This window comes from Pelophylax lessonae (assembly GCF_965119305.1).
Source record: "Pelophylax lessonae genome assembly, chromosome: 2".
In the NCBI taxonomy this organism is placed as follows: Eukaryota; Metazoa; Chordata; class Amphibia; order Anura; family Ranidae; genus Pelophylax; species Pelophylax lessonae.
In genome coordinates this window covers 473,860,947-473,882,784 of record NC_138769.1, presented here as the reverse complement: position 1 = coordinate 473,882,784, position 21,838 = coordinate 473,860,947, and the positions used below count along the sequence as shown (strand labels likewise).

Sequence of the window (21,838 nt, the reverse complement as noted above, 5' to 3'; positions counted from 1 at the left end):
TCCCAATAAACCAATCACAGCTGGCGGCGGGCAAAGACAAGCTCTCGTGACTGACAGCAAGTTGGTGTGCGGTAAGCCCAATCGGGGGAGGGGGCGGGCAGAACAAGGAGTTTTTGATCGACAGCACAGTGAATCACGTTGAGCCAATTAAAGCTGGGGGGCGGGTTATTGTGACGAAGGACTATTGGGTAGAGGTGTAGGGGCGGAAGGATGATACAGGTAGGTGTCGATTGAATAGTGTGGTGGTCACATGACCCCGGCACATGCAGAACGGTGCTATTTATTATTCTTATGTCCTCTGTGCCTCTCCAGGTTACAGTTTCCAGGCGGTGACAGAAGTTGTGTAGTCAGAGGAGATTCCTGTGAAGTGTTTGGTGAGTGTGACTTCTGAGCAGTGCCTGACATCCTCCTTCTTGTACTTAGTTCTTCTGTGTCCTAGAACGTTATGTAATATGGCTCATCTGTTCTATTTATATGAGGGCACACCAGTGCTAAGCAAGGGGCATATCAATGGCCCCCCCACCCACACGAATCACTAATTGCAGCCGTTTGTACATCCACATCTCATCACTCTAGTTTGCTGTGATTTGTTGCTGCTGCTATAGGTTACAGTGATACTAATATATATATATATATTAACCCCTTTATGCTGGCCATACACGCACAGAAAGATCTTTTGACATTCGTGCTATTAGCGAACCCAACTTTTACTGATGATTTCAACCATGGGCCCCGCTAATGTCATTGGATCCGAAGCAAAATCTTTTACCGTTTCATCTAAAGTGTATACGTGTATTTTTTTTTTTAAAGAAACAAAGAATAACCTGTCTTATACGTTTTTATTGTTATCGAGCGATCACTACAAACATGGACATCATACAACATCATATAAACAAATTTATTCTATCAGTTAGTGGACAATTTGCTTTCGAACAACGAATAATCCTTCAGTCTGCAAATAGGCCAAAAAGTCTGTGTGTGTATGGCCAGCATAAGGGTAAAACAAATCTAAATGCCTAAGCCCAATTTTACAATTTTGACATGTGTTATTAAAACTGCACATATCTCAACTACTTTGTGCATCCAGGTGGATTATACCTTGTTTTTTTTTTTATCAGGACAAATTGGGCTTTCATTTAGTGGTAAATGGTAAAATGGATAGCTTCTTTTGTTGAGGTGTGTGTGTGTGTGTTTTTTCTTTCAAAGAAAAACTGGCCCAAAATATATTTTTTTGTAATTCAGCTGTGTGTATATGTGTGTGTGTGTGTGTGTGTGTGTGTGTGTGTATAGAGGAGACCCGATCTCCAATGCAAAAGTTTACTGAATAGTATTTTCCATACAATATGTGAAATTAAGCAGCAACTGTACAATTTCGAGCATGCCATGCCATTCATGAAGCTTGATGACGAGCATGGTATGCTCAAAACTGTACAGTTGCTGCTCAATTTTACATATTGTATGGAAAATACTATTCAGTAAACGTTTGCATTGGGTATTGTGACCCTTCTTCTTTCTATTGAAATTTGTGGATAATTGGGGGCCCACCATGACCCCTCTCCTTTGGAAATACACAGATACAAGAGGAGTGACTCACCCGATTAGTGTGTGTGTGTGTGTGTATATAATTATATATATATATATATATATATATTATATAAAATCTTTTTTTTCTTTGGTACTACCTATAACCTTCCACTAAAGAACAACCCAAAACAAATTCTCTTGCTCCTGATGATCTCAGCAATACCACATTTGTGTATGGGCTCTTTCACACGGCCGCTCCGTATGTCCGCAAATCATCCTATTTTTTTGCGGATGATATACAGACAAAATGTAAGTCTATGGCATTGCGGATGTCAGCGGAATACCATCCGCTGACATCCGATTTTCTTCCTTTCAGTTCTGTTCCGTTTTTTTGGAACAGAACAGAACCCTTTTTTTCCTCCATTCAAAAAACGGAAAGGAAGGAAAATCGGATGTCAGCCGTGTCATCCGCAGACATCCGCAATTCCCATAGACTTACATTATGTCCGCATATCATCCGCAAACGGATGGGATGATATGCGGGCATACGGAGCGGATGACAGAAATGTCATCCGCTCCGTGAAAAAAAAAGTCCCGCAGCGGACAAAAACAGCGGAGTGGCCGTCTGAAAGAGCCCTTAGTTAGTTGTTGTTTGTATCCAAAGTACAGCTGTGGCTAAGGTAGGGTTCACACTTAGTGCGGATGCGGCTCGCAGCAGGGGGTCCAGTGCGTCCCTGTCCTCCGTTTCAGGGACAAATTTTTGCTTGAATTCTGACCTGAAACGGAACCAAAGATGCACAGGACCTTTGTGCAATCCACCCACAGCTGCACGGTGATGTGTGAACTGGCTCCATTAAAGAGGAAGTAAACCCTCCTCTGACACTTGTACCTATAGGTAAGCCTATATTAAGGCTTACCTATAGGCACTGTAAATATCTCCTAAACATGCACCGTTTAGGAGATATTTACCTTACATGCAGCCAGTGACGTCATACTAGCTCATTATGGGTTTCTCTTTCAGGTTGCAGCAAAAAAAAAAAAAAGTTTCGAGGGTTTACAACCTTTAAGAGCCAGGCACACTCTCCTATTATGCAAATTGGACGCAGAGAAACCCACATCCAATTCACACTAGTGTGTACCTAGCCTAAAAGTTTTGAGACTGACCCAAATATTAATTTTCACAAAGTCTACTGCTTCAGTGTGTTTATATCTTTTTGTCAGACTTTGCTATGGTATACTGAAGAATAATTACAAGCATTTCATAAGTGTCAGTCGTTTATTGACAATGACATTAGGTTTATGCAAAGTATATTTGCATTGTTGACCCTTTTTCAAGACCTCTGCAAGTCGCCCTGACATGCTTAACATCAACTTCTGGGCCACGTCCTAAATAATGGCAGCCCATTCTTGCATAATCAATGCTTGGAGTTTGTCAGAATGTATGGGGTTTTTTGTGTTGACTTTCCTCTTGAGGATTGACCACAAGTTCTCAATGGGATTAAGGTCTGGGGAGTGTCCTGGTCATGGACCCAAAATGTCGATGTTTTGTTCCCCAAGCCACTTAGTTATCACTTTTGCCTTATAGCAAGGTGCTCATTCATGCTGAAAAATACATTGTTTATCACCAAACTGTTTTTGGATGGTTGGGGAAAGTTTCTGTACCATTCTTTATTCATGGCTGTTTTCTTAGGCAAAAATTGTGAGTGAGCCCACTCCCTTGGCTGAGAAGCAATCCCACACATAAATGGTCTCAGGATGCTATACTGTTGGCATGACACAGGACTGATGGTAGCGCTCACCTTTTTTTCTCCTGACAAGATCAGAAAGGGGATTGATCAGAGAAAATGACTTTACCCCAGTGCTCAACAGTCCAATCCCTGTCCTTTTTGCAGAATATCAGTCTGTCCCTGATGTTTTCCCTGGAGAGAGAAGTGGCTTCTTTGCTGCCCTTCTTGATACCAGGCCGTCCTCCAAAAGTCTTCTCCTTCCTGTGCATGCAGATGCACTCACACCTACCTGCTGCCATTCCTGAGCAAGCTCTGCACTGGTGGTGTCCCGATCCCGCAGCTGGATCAACTGTAGGAGACGGTCCTGGCGCTTGCTGGACTTTCTTTGGCGCCTTAAAGCTTTCTTCGCAAATGCAGTGGAATTTTTTTTTTTTTTTTCATTTAATGGGAAAAAGTTAATTTTCATAGCAAAGAGGGACTTAATAATTGTTTGCAATTCATCTGATCACTATTCATAACATTCAGGAGTGTATGCAAATTGCCATCATAAAAAAAACTGTACAGCCCAAAAAGAATAGTGTGCTTTTTTTATTTACCTGAAACACACTGACACCAATGGACACCGATGCTAATTTAAAAAAAAAAAAAAAAAATTCTGTTCCAAAAAAAAATGACCCTACCTTTGACCCTAACACTGGCACTGACCTAGATCAAACTTTGATCTAGATTTTTTTATTTTTTATTTATATTATTATTATTTAGTTAGTTATTTTTTTATTTTTTACACACACAACGGGAGACAGAGTTACAATGTATCTCTCTACTCCATTCACAGTGAGTAAACCCAGGGTGGTCACTGTGATAGCTAATCAGAGGCTATCACAACGATTAGGTGAGCCAGAATCAGGGAGTTGCGAATCCTGATCGTTAGTATGGGGCTGGGGCTCAGGGTAAGACCCCAGTCTCTGGGCTGGGAGCGCGCCCAGCACAAAGGGAGATACGCAAATATGTGGCCCCATGGAAAAAAGCCGGCATGAAGGGGTTAAAGAGGTAATACCTGTTCTGTGCAACAGTATTACACAGAAAGGTCACATGTCTCTTCTTCTGACAGTCCCCACCAGCACTCTCTGCACTTCCAGGTGCCTCCTGTAGTAAGCCAGTGTGCAAGCATACGTGTGCTCTCGAGCCATAGACCCACACAATTCTGAGAAGCCACACCTCCCTCCACTCCCATGTCTGAGGAGTTTGATTGATGGCTCCTGCTTCCCTTAGTCCCTCCTTTAAGACCAAAAATTGAAGGGAGCAGTGCTGCACCCCAGGTAACAGTGAAACAGTGACATGGAGACAGGTAATTGTTTTAGGGCTGGGGGATAGAACAGGTAGTGGGGTATTCTTTACCTTAAAGTGTCACTAAACCCACATCATAAAAAAACTATCATTAAATAGTGTCTTACATGCTGTTCATATTCTGTATTCTGCAAAAAAAAAAAAACCTGGTTGATCCTGCTGCTCTCTATCTCCACCTTCTGTTCATGTCCCAAATTCAGCTAGGGATTTTACAGCTGTGATGGCAACTCTGCACATGCTCAGTTTTAAGTGAGTTTCCTTGCTGAGCATTTCCTCATATCTGTCATATCTGACCAACTCATATGACTAGTCACTATAGAGTCACACATGTGGGTGTATACCCAGTGGTAAATGACAACCCACTCCTTCCCTCTTCCTTCGTGCCCACTAACTAGCTAAATACAATGGGGACGGGATATTACATGTAGATAAATGGTGGCTTCACCTCCCTCTTATTCCTTTCTAAGACACAGACTGAAGGGGTGTGCACAGCCTGTGACTGTAGAAATCCACCCACACCATGTTATTTTCACGAAATAATAAATATTTGATTTCAAATATATATTTGTATGCCAATTTAAAACCATTTATTAATATTAATTATGTCTTTTTACTCTGTATTCCAAAGGCTGTTTTTTTTTTCTTTTATAATTTTGAACATATGACCAGCAGCAGAGGACTAGAGGCTCCTCCTGCTTATGTTTCCCTGCAGACAGGCTGGCAGAGATCTGGGCAACATGGCATCTGTATATCGATTAGGAAAAATGTACTTTGGATATTTTCTTTATTAGAATAATTACTGTGTCATCATCCACATACAGAAATAGAAGGGACAATGTAAATTCAACAGTGTGTGGTTAGTATCACTTTAACCACTTTAGCCCCGGAGGATTTGGCTGCTCAAAGACCAGGGCCTATTTTGCCATTCGGCACTGCGTGATTTTAATGGACAATTGCACGGTCGTGCGACACTGTACCTAAACGAAATTGACATCCTTTTTTTCCCCACAAACAGAGCTTTCTTTTGGTGGTATTTGATCACCTGTGCGATTTTTTTTTTTTTTTTTTTTTTTTATGTTTTGCGCTATAAACAAAAAAATAGCAAAAATTTTGAAAAAATAAACAATATTTTTCAATTTTTTTTTATATGAAATTCCCCCCCAAAAAATGTAAAAATCGAATTTTTTTAACATTTTAGGCCAATTTGTTTTCTGCTACATATTTTTGGTAAGAAAAATAGCAATAAGCGTATTTTGATTGGTTTGCGCAAAAGTTATTGCGTTTAACTACAGGAAAGATTTATGTCATTTTTATTGTTTTTTTTTTTTTCTTTTTTTAACGAGTAATGGCGGCGATCTAAGATTTTTTTTATTTTTTTTATTTATTTTTTTTGCGGGACTGCGACATTGCGGCGGACAGATCGGACCCCTGACTGACATTTTTGACACTTTTGGGAGTACCAGTGACATTACTACAGTAATCAGTGCTATACATATGCACTGTTACTGTAAAAATGACACTGGCAGGGAACACTTGTGATCAGTGGGTTAAATGTATCCCTAGGGGCGTGATTCTAACTGAGGGGGGGCGTGGCTAATGAAGTACCCACAGAGACCTACGATCCTACATAGCAGGATCCTACATAGCAGGATCGTACAGTCTCTGCCTTTACATCAGGGAGAATGACAGGCGGCTTTGTTTACATCAGCCGCCTGGTTTTCTCCCTCTCCTGCGGGAGATCGCGAGTGGCTGGCGGACATCGAAGCCGCCGGTCACTCGCGCGGGGATGCCAGGGAACAATCGGGGCGCGCGCTCGCCCCCTACAGGCTCCTGGGCAAGCGACGTAGTACTACGTCACTTTGCCCAGGAGGGACTGACCGCCGCAGTAAATGTACTTGCGGCGGTCGGCAAGCGGGTAAGGGCTAGCTCTCACTATAGCATAAAGCTGAATTTTTCTGCATAACACAGCTTTCTGCAAGGGCACACAGAGAAAAATGGTTTTCCATATGCCCCGTTCACACTTCCTCGCAGCTGTCACTCGCAGTGCAGAATTCTGCAACACTGCTGCAGTTTTCCGCACTGCTCCACGAGTGAACGAGCCAAAACGCAGCAGGGGAATCTGACAGTTGGGGGGGGGGGGTACTTACAAAAACCGATCTCCCTGTACGGCTCTCTGCAGCAGATGAAAGCCGCTTCTTCTCCTCTCCCTCCTGCAGCTTTCAGCTACTTAACCACTTGCCGCCCGTATAACTTATACAGCGGTAAGGTGGCACTGCTGCGGCGTATCACATACCTAGTACCTGATCCAACACTTCCGGGTCTGGGGCACGCATGCACGCATGCACACCTGCGGCGACCTTCTCCTGCCACGATCATACATAGCGGGAGCTGATCTGCAGGTACCGCAACCTCAATGTCCGCCAGCCCCCGCCGATGGGTAGGCAGAGAGCCAGAACGGTGATCTGCCTATGTAAACCAGGCAAATTGCCGTTCTGTCAGTAGGGATGGCATGGATTCTGTGTTCCTGCAAAACAGTTGCTAGGCACACAGTTAACCCTTTGATTGCCCCTGATGTTTAACTCCTTCAACCAGTGTCGTTAGTACAGTGACAGTGGTAAAAATATGCACTGTCGCTGTATTGGTGTCACTGGTTCCCAAAAAGTGTCAGTTAGTGTCCGACTGTCCGCCGCAGTATCGCAGTCCAGCTAGAAGTTGCTGATCGCCGCCATTTCTAGTTAAATAAATAAAAATATCCCATAGTTTGTAGAGGTTATAACTTTTGCGCAAACCAATCAATATAGGCTTATTGGGATTTTTTTTTTTTAACCAAAAATATTTTGCAGAATACATATTGGCCTTAAATTTGATAAAAAAATTCAATTTTTTTTTCCTTAAATATATATTTTTTAGCAGAAAGTAAAAATATAATTTTTATTTCAAAACTGTCTGTCCCTTTTTTTGTTTATAGCAAAAAAATAAAAAAAAAGGTGAGGTGGTCAAATACAACCAAAAGAAAGCTCTATTTGTGGGGAAAAAAAGGACATGAATTTTATTTGTTCGCACGAACACGCAGTTGTCAGTTAAAGTAATGCAAAAAAAAAAAATGGCCTGGCCATGAGGGGGGGGGGGGGTTAAATATTCTCTTCTGGAGGTCAAGTGGTTAATGGAGAGCCATACAGGAAAATCTGTTCTTGTATAAGTTAAACCCCCACCCCTGCCATGTTCTAATGACCCCTTATTGTCTGATCCCCTCTGCTCTCCATGTGTTCCCCCCCCCCCCCCCCATCCGCAGCGTGTCGGCTTCCCTCTTCTGCCACCAGTTGCTTCGGGGGATCTATTCAGAATGGAGATTGAGGAAGAGGCCGATATAGATGTGATTTATTGGCCCCTTCGTTGTCTGAATGATCCCTAATGATCACTCACGTGTTCATTCATAACTGAAGCATAGTAAACTGTGTTTATTTCAGTTTGTGAATGAACAGGAGCCTCTATCTCCTGTTCATCTGCAGTGCAGCTTAGGCTACAGAGAAAAGGATTGGGGAATGTGTTCTCTCATTCTCTGTTGACATCTCAAAAGTGAGACTTCAGGGGCCTGTGTAGATCACTGATATTTTACCAAAGCCCCCTAACAGGCTGTTAAAAAAAAATATTGTAGAAAAAAAGAAAAATTGTAAAAAATAATATAATAAAAAAAACCTACTGACCCTGTCCACTGCCCCACTGACACAACCCCCCCCCCCAAAAAAAAAAAAAAAACACTTTAAGAAATAAAAAGGAAAAAGAAATTCAAAAAAAAAATCTAAATCATTGCATATACAGTGTGTAAATGAGCAGCTGGGGCTGCCTGTTACTCCATGGGGACGCAGTGGCTGTTCAAAACACAGCAGCAGGTCCTAATTTGACAGGGATGCAGATAGGTGGCCCCAAATGCACACTTAGCTCAGTAGCGGGTTGTGCATGACTCCCTGGATGAGTCGCAGCACAGTGAAAAAGGCATCGGAAGAGAGCAGGTTCTTAGTGAAACACAAGTGTGGTTTATTGTCAAAGTTAGTGTTCACAAAGTGCAGGTATCAAAACAGCAAAACAAACACAGAAAATAAACCTTTGCCACATTGGGCATCTTACTAAAAACACAGGAACCTAACTACTTGTCCTACTGCTGCCAAAACAGTTGAATTTACATGGAATAAATGAGAGTCCATAGTCACACAGATTTAGCCTGGGTTCACACTACTGTAATGCAGGAACCAGCGCAATTCTTGTGCGGGTTCACGCATCGCATCTTCCCCGCAGGCAGTTCACACTGCCCTCTGAGAACCGCTGCGGGTGTCAATGCAGAATTAATGACAACCCCCCCCATGGATTGCTGTGCAAACTGTTAATTCGGACAGGAATCGGATCGCATGGATGTGAACACCCATGTGATCCAATTCTAGTGTAGGGGGAAAAAAGGTTCCTGCACCTTTTTCATGCAAATCTATTGCAAGCTTAGAGTTTAGCCATACAACTGTATGGCTGAATTTGCATTGCACAGACATTGCATGTGATTTGGACAGCAATGCAGTGTGAGTCACATGCAATGTCTGTGTTCATATTAGTGTAAGCCCAGGCTCAATATCACCTTACAAGCAAATGACTGATCCCCAGTCTGTCGTGCACAGAAATCTGGTTCCAGGGTGAAGCAACCTCCCTAAGCAGCCTGGGAGTTTTAGAGAGCCCAGAGTACTCAACCTACTACAGCTGAGCTTGTTAGGTTTGTATACAGAATGAATCTGTATACAAATATATCTCCCATCTTAGACACAACCCATAGTTTTTCCTGGCTTCCTGTCACAATGTACATCCACACACTTGTCAAACTAGGACCTGTGGCTGTGTTCATACAGTTGCTGCATCCCCATAATGTAACATGGGCTGCCTGTACACAGCTCCAACCACATAAAAAATAAAATCTGTACAGTCCAGTACTGCACCTGAACTGGTGAACAGACATGCACCGGACCAAAGGCATGAACCCGCAGCTGCAAATATGTGAACCTGGCCTCAATGTTAAATGGTCTGTCTCATCAAAAGAAACTTTTATTTGGACTGCTGATACAGATACTGCTGGCCAGGAAACTGAATCCAGCAATCAGCTTCCCTGCACAGATTCAAACAGGAAAGCCTTATTTGAGTCCACTCAAGGTTCTTTCTTTTACTTGAAGCCATGATGAAAGGGGAGTTCTTTTGGCCCCCGTAATGCATTGGCTGTCTTTTAACACAATAGCATTAAATTCGTTTAGACACTTTTACTTTTTGGTCTGACGCTCCTTCCATGTTTGCACGTCTTTTTTTCTCTAATTGTCTTCCAGGGCAGCATCTGAAAGATAGGCTCCTCCCACCCGAAACAGGAAACGCAATAGTCCACCATTATAAAAATGTCAGTTCCTCCTGATCCACATTTATTTTCGGTCTCTGTGCTAACTTGCAGGAGCCTCCCATCCAGCTCAGCGAGCTTTGGGCAGTGTAGGTCAGAGGCTGCACATTGGGGCAAGCTTGCCCCCCGCCTGAGGTTTCACTCCCCTACTGAGGGGCATGCAACCCCCCCAGCTGTCAGGATGTCTGTGGCATTTCCCCCCAAAACTGCACCTGGACGAGCCAGCGATCCTGCCACCGATCTTCTAGGCTAGTTCCTGCTAGACACAGCTATCCTCCTGGCCGGCATACCTTACTCAGCATCCTATGCTGTTGGAGGAGCAAGATGACGACGGGACCGGAGCCTCGCGACACTTCGGGTGACCATCTTGGGGAAGGCGGACGATAGAGCGGGGAACGTCCGCTGATGTCACTTCCGGGTGGCGCGATTAAAAAAAAAAGCAAAATTCACAGAATTAAAACAAAAAGAAAAAACAATCAGAAGGATAGATGTACTCTCCTCCCCATGGAAGAAGCAGGCCGTAGGATACCAGGAGAGCAGATGACAATGCAAGTATGTCCACCAACCTGCATGGGGGGGGCGCTGGGCAGGAAACAGTCAAAAGGCCCCTATGCAGGGGTTTCTTTTCTGAGGCTGACCATGTCGGATGCTTCCCCACCCTGCCCTGCGTATCCTGCCGGTCAGAACAGCTCCAAGGTAAGCCAGAGCACTCTGGAGTTCCCTCTGTCTTTACCTTACTACAAATGATCATTCATGTTTGTGTATGGCAACTGCCTGCCTCACTGGGTCCTTTGTGCTTGTTTACACACAAAGATCCCCAAAGAGAAAAAGGCAAAGACCAGTAGCAAGGAATGCGCCTCTTGCGGTCACAGGTTTCCTCCAGAATGGAAAAAAAACCCTATGCCAGAAATGCATCAACAAAATGGTGGCCAAAGAGTCACAGCTGTTCCTTAAGGACAAACTTGACTCCTTTAAAAAGGAAATTAAAAGCATGATTGGGCCACTTCGTACGGCCATAGAAAAACTGGAGGCTCCAGCCAGGCCAGCATTTCATCTACCAGTAAGACACCCATCCCCTCATGCAGCGGGGACGAGGTGGAACCAGTGGAGCAGGGAACTGATTCAGATAGCCCAGAATCAGAATCCGAAGAAGGCCTATGCTCGGACTCAGAAGATGAAGATCCAGCACCAGAGGGTACACTTTTTCCCTCGGAAGACATGGATAATTTGCTGAGAGCCATGACACTGGATATCAAAGAGCAAAAAGTCGCAGAGCTTTCATTACACGATAAGATGTATAAAGGCTTACAACCGAAAAAATCAAGAACATTTCCGGCATGTGAGAATGGGGAAGAACCAGAAAAGAAGCTCTTCACCTCAGCTGCAAATAAACGCATATATCTTTTCACAGAGGAGGATACTAAATCCTGGGCAAAATGCCCTAAAGTAGACGCTGTCAGGATTATTTGGGTGATTGAAATAATAATAGAAAAGAAAAATGGATTTAAAAAGCCCTCTTATGCATATAAGATTCTGAACAGTATAGTTTCCATTTTGTTTAAGGTGAAAAAGTTCATATATGTTCATTTGCAAAATGTCTCTTACAAGCTTACAAGAGAGAATAGAGTTTCAACAGAGGTATTTCTTTTAAGATCGTAAATAAGATTTACATAGACACCTTTTCAGATAAGACATAATGGTAGTGAATAAATATTTTATATATATTCCATACTGTAGACTGTACTCACTAAGATTGGTATATGCTTTTAAAAAGAAATTAATCTATTAAAAATAATTCACTACATATTGATTTGTGGAAATAAGTGAAGATTCTCCTTTCTCACAGATCTTTGCTTATTGACATAAATAGACACTGTTATATTCAGAGCAGTATAAATATTCTGACATAATGAAGTACGAGCGCGAGATATTATTATTAAATATTCTTACAACGCCTCCCTCTTCATGGTATCAAACCGGTCTTAGCTTAACTTTCAACGACGCCGGGACTCTCAGTGACCCCATGGACAAAAAACAGAGGCACTTCTGAGAAGAGCTTGGGAAGCTGCAGCAGCAAATCTGAATCCAGCCATAGCTTCTACCTGCAAAGCCAGGACCTTATTAGTCTGGCTGACGCACTTGCAAGAGCTGCTAGAAGGCGATACCCCAAGAGAAGAGCTAGTGAAAACCATACCCACACTGACCAGAGCGGCAGCATTCCCCCTGGACACGTCGGCTGAATCCGTGAGGATATCGGCCAGGACCACTGGTCTAATTATTTCTGCTAGGAGAGTCCTGTGGCTGAAGTCAAGGGGAGGGGACATTGCTTCCAAAAAATAGATTATGCGTCATCCCTTTCACTGGCGATTTACTGTTCGAACCCAACTTAAAAAATGTTTTAGACAGAACTGCAGCCAAAAATAAGGTGTTTCCTAAAACCAAAAAGAAGCCGGGGAAACCCCCCTTTCGTCAGTCTAGGAGATTTATTAAAAGCGGGATCAAAGAAGCACTTGACGCAACAAAATAAAAAGGCAAGGGAGATTTTATCCTCAAGCCTTCCATTCCAAAAAACAAAAAGCAATGACTATCTCCAGCTGGGGGCAGATTGGCATTCTTTGCTCATCAGTGGAAGAAAATCACAAAAAACGGATTTGTTCTTTGTACGTTAGCAGGCCATTCGATAGAGTTTTCCACTCACCCCCCCAAGTATCTAGTGACAACATTCCCGAATTTCACAGACCAAACAGAAGCCTTTTTATCTGCGTTGAAGAATCTAATAAAACAAAAAGTGCTTTGTCATGTTCCACCGGAGGATGAAAAGACTGGAGTCTATTCGCACATATTTGCGAGGAAAAAAACATCAGGCAAGCTAAGGCTCATACTGAACCTAAAACCGCTCAACAAAAAGATAAAGTACAAAAAAATCAGGATGGAATCCATCTACTCGGTCAGAAATATCCTCCCGGCAGGAGTATTTATGGCCACATTAGATCTGCAAGATGTATATCTACACACACCGATTAAAAAAAGAGCCATACAAAATACCTAGGATTTGTGGTCCAGGGTCAGGGATCTCTTCCGCGCCCAGGATTTTTTCAAAAATAATGGCAGAAGCCTTAAAAAACCTAATACAGCAAGGCATAGGCGTGGTGCCATATCTAGACGATCTACTATTCTTTGCCGAATCAGCAGACAGACTGGATGCCAATCTACAAAAGAGCATCTCTTACTTGCAAGGCTTAGGATGGATCGTGAACAAAGAAAAATCGCAATTAATCCCAAGCCAGAGAGTCATATACTTGGGCTACATAATATATGTCAAAATAACCAAGATTTTCCTGACGGAGGAAAAAGTCAAAGATCAAGGAAGCGATAGAATCCCTGATAGAAACCAAGTTCATGACCATCAGAAGGGGCATCGCAGTGTTGGGACTAATGATGTCCTCAATCCCGGCCTCACCTGGGCCCAGCTCCACACAAGACCTCTACAGAATCACATTTTGGCCCGATGGGATGGCAACCCATCGTCCCTAGAGGTGAATATTTTGGTTCCTCGTGTAACCAAAAGAATGCCCTGGTGGTGGCTCAGCCCACTAATTTACCTCAATGGACGCAGATGGACACAGACCAATCCGCTGTAGATCACTACGGACGCCAGCGCCCTGGGTTGGGGAGCACACATGGCGGACCACTGTGCACAAGGAAAATGGAACCCCCCACTGGTGTCAAGCATGCTCAAACCTGAAGGAGTTAAAAGCCGTAGAGGAGGCGCTAAAAGTGTTCCAACCGGCGATTCAGGACAAAGACGTCAGCATTCAGTCAGACAATGCCACAACTGTCATAGGTACTGGCATACCTGAACAGACAAGGGGGGGGGGTACAAAATCGACCCGTCTAATGGGCCTGACAGAAACAACACTGCCGTGGGGCGAGAGAAACATCAGCTCCATCTCCGTCATCCATCTGAAGGGAACTGACAACACACTGACAGACTTCTTAAGCCGAAAAATCATAAAACAGACGGAACGGTCCTTTAAATCAAGAAATCTTGTGGATCACCCGAGTCTGGGGTTTGCCCGAAGTGGATCTGTTTGTGGCAAAAATAAATACGAAGCTCCCAAAACTCTTCTCTCTAAACTCTGCAGATGGGAACATCGGGGTAGATGTGTTCAACCAAAGCTGGGCTTCCCATCTGCGTTATGCAGCCCCCCCCCTCCCCCCCCAAGTGCCCTAATATAAAAGTTGATACACTTATTGCACCTCATTGGCCTAAGAGGCCATGGTTCCGTCACTTAAAAAATCTCAGTATTTAGTCACATCTAGCACTTCCAGACATGCCAAACCTCCTATCGCAAGGGCCATTTAACCACCCGAACCACAAGATCATGAAGCTTTCGGTCTGATTCCTGAAAGGGTGAGGCTACAGAACAAAGGTCTGTCAAACAGGGTGATTGACGCCATATTGAACAGCAGAAAACCTGTGACCTAGAGCGAAAAGTGTGGAAAACGTTCATCTTCTGGTATGAGAACAAATGAGACCCTGACAAGAGGACCATTCCAGCAATCTTAGATTTTTTTTTACAGGAAGGAGCGGACAAGGGAATTTCCCATAACACTTTGAAGGTTCAAGTGGCAGCCCTATCTTCCCACCTAGACATTAGGCTGGCAGAAGATAGGCTCATAAGAAGATTCCTTCTCTCGATGAAAAAAGCCAACTCATGAAGTTCAGCAGAACTCCGACATGGGACCTCTCCATGGTACTTTAAGGATTCCTCTAAGCACCCTTTGAACCATAATAGAACTATATTGTTTAATTCTGACAGATAAAATTATCCTCACAACTGACCCAGCCTTCCTACCAAAAGTCTCTAACGTTCCACAGAACTCAGGATGTGGTTATTCCCTCCCTTCCAAATTTGATGGATAGCAAGAAAATTGTCACCTACAACAAGCTAAATGAAAGAAAGTTCCTGATGGCTTACCTCGAGAGAACAAAAGATTGCCGAAAAACTCCCACACTATTCATTCTCCATGCAGGAGTCAACAAGGGGAAGCCGGCCCCGAAGTATGATAGCCAGATGGATAAAGCTTGCTATTCAGACAGCCTACCAAACACTAAACCTTGCCCCGCCGAGCAAAGTCACGGCCCACTTGACCAGAGCTTGGGCATCATCAAGCGCAGAAAGAACCAGAGCAGATCTGCAGGGCAGCGACATGGTCGAGCTTCAATACCTTTGCAAGGCATTACTGCATCGACCAGCTGTCCAGTCAGGACCGGACATTTGGTTGCAAGGTGCTCCAGACTTTATCCCCTCCCTAGTAAGTGTTGCTTGGTACATCCTCTCAGATGCTGCCTTGGAAGACTATCAGAGAAAACAGAGTTAGGTACCTGGTAACTCTTTTTCTAAGAAGTCTTCCAGGGCAGCACTCGTTCCCGCCCTAAAGAACAAGGCAAAATAGGGTTTGCAGACTCCTGAGCTTACTGAGGGTTCCTTTTGGCGCTTTAATATTACTGAGACAGAAGGTACGACTGACATTTTTATAATGGTGTACTATTGTGTTTCCTGTTTCAGGTGGGAGGAGCCTATCTCTCAGATGCTGCTCTGGAAAACTTCTTAGAAAGAGTTACCAGGTACCTAACTCTTTTTTTCTTTTTCTGGTAATCTGCTGGAGTACCCAGTGGAGGGTAGCCTTGTCTGTTTTGAGTGGCCTAACCGGAGCGAGTGGGCTCTTCATATGGTTTTTGCCCTCTTTTTACCTTGTTTAAACTCATATCAAAGACCCAGAGCCCCTTGGATGCCCTTCTTTCTTTTGTGGCATCTATCCGTGTGAGCGCAAGGCCCTACATGCATCCTGGAATGGGAAGAGGCAGCTATACCCCCCGGGATTTCTGTAAAGGACCTTCACACACACTGACAAATTGTATGATCCAAAGGCAAACTCTCTGTGTGTTTGGAGCATGTATCAGTGCGCATGAAGGTATATGCAGCGGGTGCTGGGGGAGGCATCACAGAGGCTCTGCATTCTGTATGGCCATGTACATGAAGCCTTACAGGCTCAGAATACCTGTATCAGTGAGTCCTATGTGGAAGCATTCATAAATTCTTAAATTGTGTGTAGCCGCCACTAGAGATGCACCGAAATTTCAGCGGCCCAAAATTGTGTTTTTTGGCATTTTGCAGATAGAGAAAAAGGTGCCGATAATGAAGCCAAAAATGCATGCACTTTTTTTACCGTGTTTTATGGTGTGTTTTGCCATAGAAACAAAAACGTAACACTGGTGCATTATTGATGTGTTTTTAATGCATTTGAACTGGAAGGTGCATTTTTTTTGTGGTGCAGATTTTTTAACTGACCAAAAATGCAGCAAGCCATATTTAACACCACAACGGAAGCTCAAAGAACCAGTGTGAAGACTTACATAGGATTTAAAGAGATGCATTTTTCTTGAGCTTTTCTTGTGCTAAAGGTGCCGAAAATGGCCGAAATAAATTCATATTAATGTAAGTTCATGATAATAAAAAGTTGATTATAATACAATATATGTGATGTGGTGTGTGTGTGTTTAATATATACATATATACTTTTTTTTTTTTTTTTAAACTGTCATTATCGATTTCGGCCAAGTGCATCCTGAATTTTCGGCTTCAGTTTTGGCACCAAAATTTCCATTCAATGCACCTCTAGCTGTTTTTGTCAGAAGATGTGAACAAATGAAAAATACTCCCATGTTATATAGTGAACTTTCTCTAGATTGTCCTACAAAAGCCTGCTGTCAGTACAATATAGTGTACATTGGAAGGAAAAAAAAAACGTTAGTGTTTTAACATATTTTATTCCTAAATGATAATGTGACCTGTAGCTATCCTAACAATTTTTTTCTATCTAATGCAAAGGTTGGAGTACAGGAAAATCAGAGGTGCATTTTTACAATACCTAGACATGTGACTCACCGAACAGGACATGCTATACTGCATTATTCATTTAAATCACCAGACAACATACTGGTCTTACTAATGGTTTTGGAAGAGTTTATCTTATTGTACTTTTCTGTACATGCTCATGGTTTTTCACCTCTCTGACCTGAAATCTGGGAAGGTGCCTCTTTAGTTTATCTCATGACTGTTTTTGTTTTTCTTTCAGAATTACACACCATGGCCAAGAAGTTGCTACTGGTGGATGTGGATTGCGGGGTGGATGATGCCCAAGCACTTATGTTGGCTTTTGCAGCTCCTGATGTCGAAATCTTGGGTATAACCTGCTGTCATGGAAACTCTACCTTAGAAAATGTCTGCAGGAATGTCCTGTGTGTTCTGAAATGCTGCAGTAGACTTGAGGTAGCTGTGGATTCCAGATTTATACATTTAAGTACTGTCTAAAGTTATGTTATAAAGGATGCTATGCTTTCAGTAACATAAGTGTTACCTCATTGGTCGCTCTATCCTTTTTATCTCCCTGTCTCCTACAAATTTTAGTAAAAACACATAAATCTGTGAAAATGATTGGTTTATGGAGTCTCTGTGCCTTTGACAGCAGTTGGGTTAGTTTAACAAAAAAAAAATGATCAGAACCTGAGTGTGCCCCTTTCCCTCCTTTCTTCTAGTCTGCATGTAATGGCTATACGTGAAGGTTTTTATTTTTTTTTTTTGTAAATAATTCAGGTGATCAAGCTAACCATAGTGTCAGAACTTAAGCTTCTTGGTGTCCCTGCAAATATGTTTGTGAACACCAGCTGCTTTTGTGTGGACTTTCTAAAACTGCAAGATTCTAGGCCCTTACACCAGACCTTGACATCTGCTCAACAATGCATTGAGCCCAGTTCACACAGTTGTGCTGTGTCAGCATGTGAAAATGTGCTTTATGTGCGTTGGAGCACTGCAGTGCCATTTATTCTTATAGGCACTCCCAACACATCCTGCCTATGTATGTGCATTGCAGCACTCCACAACACATGGCAATATGCTACCTGCACTGGGTTACAAAAAAATAGTGCGTGTGCCTTTTTTTTTTTTGGTGTATTCTGCAACTAGTTCAAATGACTAATGTTGGAGGGAGGCTGGAGCCTCAGTGGTCAGTCAAAGCTCTCAAAGTGCTTTGTTGATTGGGGGGAGTCATGTCTTGGATTGAGTGGTCTGGGTTTAGCTTTGTGTCAGACCCATGTCTATGTCCTCTGTCTAGTGTGGACCCAAGACCTTGGAACTCTTCCCCCCCCGCCCCCAAATTCACAGAAAGACTATAAATCAATAAAAAGTATGTATGTATAGGTGTGTATATATTTGTGTGTGTGTGTATATATTACACACACACACACACACACACACACACACACACACACAGTGTATGCCTAACCACATTCTAACAAGTATTAAATATATCCTGCTAGTTTAACTTGACATGTTCATTCGAAAGCAGGGCAGACACAGACAACAATGCTTCTGGTTATCTATTTTACAAAACCATTTGTTTACATTTGAATCCTCACAGGTTTTGAAACTGAGATTAAAGCACACACAATGAGATTATTAGACGAACGATCATCCTTTTTTCTTTTTTTGCATTCGTACGGCAGATTAAAATTTAGAAGTGATGTAATATATTGTATTTTTGTACGAAAACTGCACTGATTAAACAAACTGCACAAACTGGTATTGTGCGACAAATATTTTCATGTTTGTCCCTTTTAATAATTTTGGACAAAAGCTGTGTACGAACGATCATAAAGCGGTATTGTGTGTACGGGCCTTAAACTGTTAAAACCGTTCTGTAGTGAGGATCTATATACCAGAGTTCTTCACTTTTTAGTGAATTCACTTTAATCTAATCTTAAATGAACTTGTTTTGCATGTTAGATTCCTGTTTATGGTGGAGCAAGCAGACCGTTGCTTGGGAAAAATATCCATGCTAGCGAATATCATGGAGTTGATGGCTTGGGCAATGTACCAGATCTTGCGTTTCCTGGTCTTGAAGCCTTGAACAAAGAACATGCAGTTCTTGCAATGCTGAGGATAGCCAATGAACACCCTGGGCAGGTGAGACACGTTTTTCTGTACTGTAGGTGTATAACTTTGGTGAACCTACAGCTCCCCTCTTCTAAAGAGATTTTCTGAAGCATTTTAAAAATGTAGTTGGGTTTTGTGTTACTTTAAAGCGGAACTTCACCCTAAATGGGAAATTCTGCTTTATGTCCCCTTGTTCCTTCCTCTACTAGATTTGGCACATCTTTTTGGGGGAGCAGGTACCTAATATTGCTATGTACCCACTCCCAACTTCCATTTGGACAACCTATGCGATCTTAGCAGAGGTTTGCCCCCCCCCCCCCCCTTTGCTTGCAGCCTTCTGGAACATGTCACAGGTCCCAGAAAGCTGTGGGACCATTCAGAAACTGCAGCGTGGCTTGGGCATCCACATTGGAAAACCAGCAGTGAAGCTGGAGGGAGTCACAGCTGGCTTCCCACAATATACGCACCATTACTGAAGGCCTGAAAACCTGCAAAGAACTGGCCTGAGTGAGCACAGCACTGGATCTCTAAACCTATAAGTGTCCTTTTAATAAAACTCAGTAGCTGCAGTATTTGATTGATATGGATGAACATCCTATTTAAAGGGGATTCCAATTCGGTACAACATTTTCAAATGCACATCAGTGCTGTCCAGCTTTTAGGAGCAGTCTGTTTCCTTGTTGCCTTTCCTTATCAAAGAAAAAACATGTTTATTTCCTTTTTTGTCAAACCTTTGTAATTATTCTAGCTTTATTCTCAGCTGTAGATTTAGTGGACCTTTTTGCAGAGTTCAGATTCTTTTTCTTACTCTGGAAAATCCATTTTTTGAGAACTTTGCCATCATAAGGTAACATGAATTGCTGAAAAACATGTTAAAGAAATGTAAAAAACTGCTAAGATAGCAGGTTTCTCAACAAATGCCATTATAACATACCTATTTTATAGCAGTAGTACTTGATTTGTGTATTCAAAAGAAACAATATTCCTTTGCGGAAAAAACAAACCCGATTCTACACATACAATTGAATAGAACAAATCTGTCATACCTGGCAATCCTAGTGTTTAGAGCCTCGTTTGCATTTGATTTGAAGGTCATTAAAGTGTTACTAAACCCAGGACCCTGCATTCACTATATCTTGTCTCCCACAGTGCACAGAATATGGAAATGCAATAGTTTTAGTAAATATAAACTACTAAATACCTCTTTTAATCAGCAGTTAGAGCAGTCTTTTGACTTGTATCTGGTTAAAGCTCTTAGGAGGAGTTTTCACTCTCTCCTGACTGTCTAATATGGCTGCAGGGCCCCTGACCCTCTGTGTAGACAGTGCTGATTGGCCCTGTGCTGATCAGATGCACTCTCCCAGGAAAAAAAAAAAAACTCTCTAACAATGCACACCAAACTGAGCATGTGCAGCTTATCCCCCTAATGCTCTGTTCTATGAGGAGATGAATTGGAGTCCGTAGAAGAATAGGCGGATCAAAGAGACTGGATCACACAGCCTTTTTACAATGCAGAGGATTACCCCTTAGGTTTCAGTGAGTATAACAAGCATGCTTATACCGACCATATTTTACTGTTTGTTTAGTAACACTTTAAAGCAATCCTGTGCTGTGTCCATACATCTTAAATTAGGGTCTCTTTTGGATTACAGACACCATAACTTGCACACTACCTGTATAGTCAACAACCTTCCAACCATAGTTTTAGTTGCTATTTTTTGAAAACACTAAAGGTTTACCTTAATATTGCTCGTTCAGCGGTTTAGACTGCCATAACTGACTCTTGTGTTCAACATTAATTTGTCCATCCTTTTTGTAGAGCAAGCATTTTATGCATTAGTTTGTAGGGATAATAAATTGGAATACTTAATAGACATGGCGTTGATCTTGCTGATTCTGTGAGACTTGATAAACTAGGTAAGAGTTAATTAAGCTGTAATGCATGACACATTTTAATCACAAAAACCCCAGTCAACATGTATTAGCATAGTAATTGGATATCCACAGGATTATCCAACAGTGTCTTTGTGGTTCACAGAACTATTAACCACCAAGCTATTTGCTTGTTCATTTGTATCTTGGGTTAGTCCAATCAATGGACAGTGTTTTATTCCATGGGTTTGAAAGAATATTCAGAGTAAAGCTTTAGCTAGGAAAACTGATGTCTTGCTGTGTGTTTTTTATCATATATATTTTTAAATTTTAGGTCACTCTTGTTGCAACTGGTCCATTGACAAACCTGGCTTTAGCTTTCAATATGGATCCAACTTTCCCACAAAAGATCAAAAGCCTTTTCATTATGGGAGGTAACATGGAGTGTAAGTATATGATGTTTATTTCCAATAAGCCAACTCCTATAGTAAACATATTGGTCATTTGGTTTTGGCATAATTAAGTTCCTTGGCTTCTGATGTCTATTATTCTTTAAAAAGTTCATTGATGGTCTATCCACCCCAAACTAATATTTAAAGGGTAACTCCAATTTCGTGGGGGAAAAAATCAGCAAATAAGAAAAAAAAATATATAGCGTATACAATTGCGACACAAATCATATTGTAATTGAATGTTATTAAAAATTACCTTTTACTTTTCAATCTGCAGCTGTTGTAATTTTCTGAAAATGCATTGCAATATGGCTACCTGGAGCTGTTCTGTACACAGAATGTGTACTGACCACACCCCAGAAACATTATTTCCAGCTTGTGTGATTGGCTCACCTATTTTCCCAGAAGTCTGCCTAAGATACAAGTCAGATTTCTGGCACCCCCTGCTACAAAAATGTAATTTTTGGTGAGATACTCCCAATAGAAACACGTCTAAAGGGA

At 42.2% G+C, this 21,838-nt stretch overlaps 1 protein-coding gene across 2 annotated transcripts in view; it reads left to right on the top strand.

Moving 5' to 3' along the window:
- The first annotated feature begins 267 nt into the window (after positions 1-267).
- The window catches only part of LOC309547346 (inosine-uridine preferring nucleoside hydrolase-like), a 32,907-nt gene continuing 11,336 nt past the window's right edge, over positions 268-21,838 (top strand). Inside the window, exons 1-4 of one of the 2 annotated variants that reach the window (XM_082247184.1) lie at positions 268-374; positions 17,158-17,351; positions 18,864-19,043; positions 21,220-21,331. In XM_082247184.1, the coding sequence (XP_082103310.1) occupies positions 17,169-17,351; positions 18,864-19,043; positions 21,220-21,331 (475 nt within the window). In that variant the 5' untranslated portion in view covers positions 268-374; positions 17,158-17,168. The remainder of the gene's footprint in view (positions 375-17,157; positions 17,352-18,863; positions 19,044-21,219; positions 21,332-21,838) is intronic. The other variant, XM_082247185.1, reaches the window with a different exon arrangement.